At 40.9% G+C, this 3,760-nt stretch overlaps 1 protein-coding gene across 1 annotated transcript; it reads left to right on the top strand.

Moving 5' to 3' along the window:
* Positions 1–1,553: 1,553 nt before the first annotated feature.
* LOC141553773 (ran-binding protein 3-like) lies at positions 1,554–2,972 on the top strand. The gene is given in 1 exon segment (XM_074285245.1): positions 1,554–2,972. A coding segment is annotated over 1 exon segment (1,314 nt). The 5' UTR covers positions 1,554–1,658.
* The last annotated feature ends 788 nt before the right edge of the window (positions 2,973–3,760 follow it).

The following is a 3,760-nucleotide window of genomic DNA, read 5'->3' as shown; positions in this document are numbered from 1 at the left end:
TGACTTCTGTAGAATTTTAGCCCATGGAATCCTACTGTGTCTGTTCTTTCTCTAAACATTTTGGAATCTGTTCTATTGAAATATAAGGTGCATGTTGGATTATTTCTGATATTCCTTCTAAGACAGACTGATTCCCTTTCTCTTTTACCATCAGCAAGAGATTCTTGTTATTTTTATCAAGCAATCAGTTCCTCGTGGTAAGTGAAAATTAGATCTAAAATGTAATTGCTTTTTGGTAGTTTATTCTTTTAAAGGATGGAATTTTCATAAGTTATCATATTTTTTTGCTTGCTTATTTGCAGAGCACCAAGAGATAGACAAGTAATTGGTGTTTTTTGCCTTATCATATATATCATGCCCTCTCTTCCAGGTTGCTAATAAGTTTCCTATTATTTGCCACATGTTCTTTAATACACCAGTGATAATATTACATTCGTTCCTACCTTCATTGCTCTGGACCTAGGTACCCTCAACTATGTTACCTTCCCCAGATTCTTATTTTTTTCTCATGTGATTATATTTTCTTGACACTCAGTGATACTCTTCATCACTTCATCACTGCTACTCTTTTAAAAAATGTTTTAAACTTTTGAATGAAGTATGCTCTTCTAAGACCATGTCATGGCTCATATCCCATTAAACAAAGATAGTTATAAACAGTAAGGATCAATCAGGCTTTATTCTCCTTGGGTGGAAATAATCTTGCCTAGTAATGCTTATTTCTTCCTAAGAGGCTAACTAGTTATTGGACCCCTTATATCCTAGGTCAGTCCCACTCTCAGGATCTCTTCTCTTGGGTCTGTCTTTCCTGTTATCTGCATGGATGAGGGCCAATCCTTCACCTATCCCAGAACAACTGTGCCCATGGCTGAACTATTGTTTGTACCACTGATGTGGTGCATATCTTCTCCTCACAATGAGTTTCCCTTGTTACTATTCTGGGATGTCTAGTTCATTTTTCTTATTATCCATATTTTGTACACTTGTTTGTAAACATTAGAAGCCATGGATTTGTATTAGGTTCTTACTTGGTTATAAGTCAGTACTTAACAATTCTTTAGCTCAGGGTTCACATCTTTAGTTCGCACCTTTAAAAGGAGTTTACACCTTTAGACTTCTGAAAAGGAGTTTACACCTTTAGACTTCTGAAAAGGAGTTTACACCTTTAAAGGAGTTTACATCTTTAAAAGGAGCAAGTTCATTGGCTGTAGGAGTTCCCACAAGCCTCTGAGAGTACCTATAAGCTCATTCTCAGAGAGGATAAAAGGAGGCTACATTGAGTCTGGAGAGCAGTCTGGATTGGGTTAAGGACAAGACTTCCCAAGAGAACATCAGGGAAGCTCAAGGAGATTCAGAGCCAGGATTCAGGAAGAAGAGGATTTGAGATTCTACCTTTGCTCTGGCTGGAGGCTCCAGAAGTCTCCCAAGAAATCTGCTCACAAAGAAAAGGCTTTACAGAAAAGAAAACTCCTCTCAGAGAAGGATTATAATTGAGAGACACCCAACGTGGGGCAAGGACTTTTACTGAGCCCTTCAGAGGAGCTAGCCCAGACTTGACATTTTTGGCACCCAAATAGGGACAGACACGATTCTGATTCCAGTGGAAAAGACTCCAATTCAGATCTCAGTGGAAAAGTCTCTCTGACCCAGAAATAAGCATGAGGAAACTGAAATCTCAAAAGAGATCTGCTGATGGTTCAAGTCCAGAAGATGGAGAAGATTTTGACAGAGAATATGGAAACTGTTGTCCTCCTATAAAATGGAAAAGAACTTCTTCATTAACTCAATTTCCTCCATCACAGTCAGAGGAAAAGAGCAGTGGATTCCGACTGAAGCCTCCCACACTTATCCATGGTCAGGCACCCAGTACAGGTCTACCAAGCCAGAAACCTAAGGAACAGCAGGGAAGTGGGCTACGCTCAGCAGTATTGCAAGCTGCCCAGACAAAGGCACTTATGCAAACAGTTCCTATCAGTGGCACCAATGGCGTTACTGTACCTTCAGAATGTCTAGAAGCAGCTACATCTGAATCAATAAATAATAGTGCATTGAGGAATCCTTCTGTGTCTGCTGACAAGCTAGGACATGAAAATGCTGAAACAAGTGACTTACAGAATGCAGGGCATCTGAGCACTGAAACACCCTCTATAACCAACTATTTCCTACAATACATCAGCTCCAGTTTAGAGAACTCAACAAATAATGCTGATACCTCCAGCAACAAATTTATATTTGGACAGAACATGAGTGAAAGAGTGCTGAGTCCACCAAAATCTAGTGAATCTTGTATAGATGCCAGCAAGGACAATACTGAATCCGGCTCAAAATCCTCCTGCCTAGAAGCCACCCCTGAGAAAGCTAATAATGTTTCAGAGTCACTGGCAGAATCAGCAGCTGCCTACACCAAGGCTACAGCCAGGAAGTGTTTACTAGAAAAGGTGGAAGTTTTCACCAGGGAAGAGGCAGAGAGCAATGTATTACAGATCCAATGCAAGTTGTTTGTGTTTGACAAAACATCACAGTCTTGGGTGGAAAGAGGCAGAGGACTACTCAGACTTAATAACATAGCTTCAACAGACAATGGGACATTACAATCTCGACTGGTAATGTGGACCCAGGGGAGCCTGTGGCTTATCCTCAACACCAAGCTGTGGGCACAGATGCAGATTGACAAAGCCAGTGAGAAGAGTATTCGAATTATAGCCATGGACACTGAGGATCAGGGAATCAAAGTTTTCCTGATCTCGGCAGGCTCCAAAGATACTGGGCAGTTGTATGCAGCACTGCATCACCGGATCTTAGCGTTGAGCAGCAGGATAGAACAAAAATAGGAGACCAAGATCCCTGCTCCAGAGCCTGAAGTGACACAGTCAAATGAGGAGGACAGTAATGATGATGTTCTGGCTCCTTCTGCATCCACTGGAGGGGGCACTGCTGATGAAGGGGATGGGCAGACAGTCGGGAGCACATAGCAGTTGGAAGCTCATTTGCTTGCAAGGCTGTTGCTTGTCCACTCTCCCTCCCTTCCCCCGGCAGGCACCACAATCATTGCAGGCAGTGTTGGCAGCTCCAGGACTTACAAACCATACATCCCTGTTCTGTTTGTTTGTTTCTTTGGTCTGGATCAGTAGATTCCAGACAAAGCAGACTCAGAAAACTGCCTGAATGTGGTTTGGGACATGAAAGCTCATCATATTGATGATCAGAAAAATGACCTTCCTTTCCCCTCTTTTCATTGAAATGGCATATTGACTTGTCACACACAATCCCTCCTTGGGACAAGTGATTTTATACATGTATATCCTGTGATTGAAGAGATTGACTCTTTAGGTTAAAAAAAAACTGAAGATATACTCCTTTAGATTTGAATAAAATTAAAGATCTGAATAAAAGTTGCACTATTTATGGGGCTCCATTCTCTTATGTTAAAATGTTACTAGATAATTTGTCTTATGAAATCCTAACCCCGAATGATTGGAAATCCATAGCTAGGACATGTTTAGAACCTCTTTTGACCAACTAGCAGGTGATGATCAGTATGTAGAGAATTCAGAACAGATTTATTATCCCATAATAGTGTATGAGCAAAATTTTAAGGCTGCAATAAAAGCTTGGGGTTCCCTCCCCGGACAGAAAGATCAAGAGGAAGCTTTCACAAAAATAGAACAAGGTCCCAATGAACCTTTTGTGGATTTTGTGGGATGTTTGCAAAGTGCTGTCATAAGAACTATTGAAGAAAATTCAGCTACAGAAATAATGA

The sequence above is a fragment of the Sminthopsis crassicaudata genome, chromosome 2 (assembly GCF_048593235.1).
Source record: "Sminthopsis crassicaudata isolate SCR6 chromosome 2, ASM4859323v1, whole genome shotgun sequence".
Lineage (NCBI taxonomy): Eukaryota > Metazoa > Chordata > Mammalia > Dasyuromorphia > Dasyuridae > Sminthopsis > Sminthopsis crassicaudata.
This window is presented reverse-complemented; position numbering and strand designations above follow the sequence as displayed.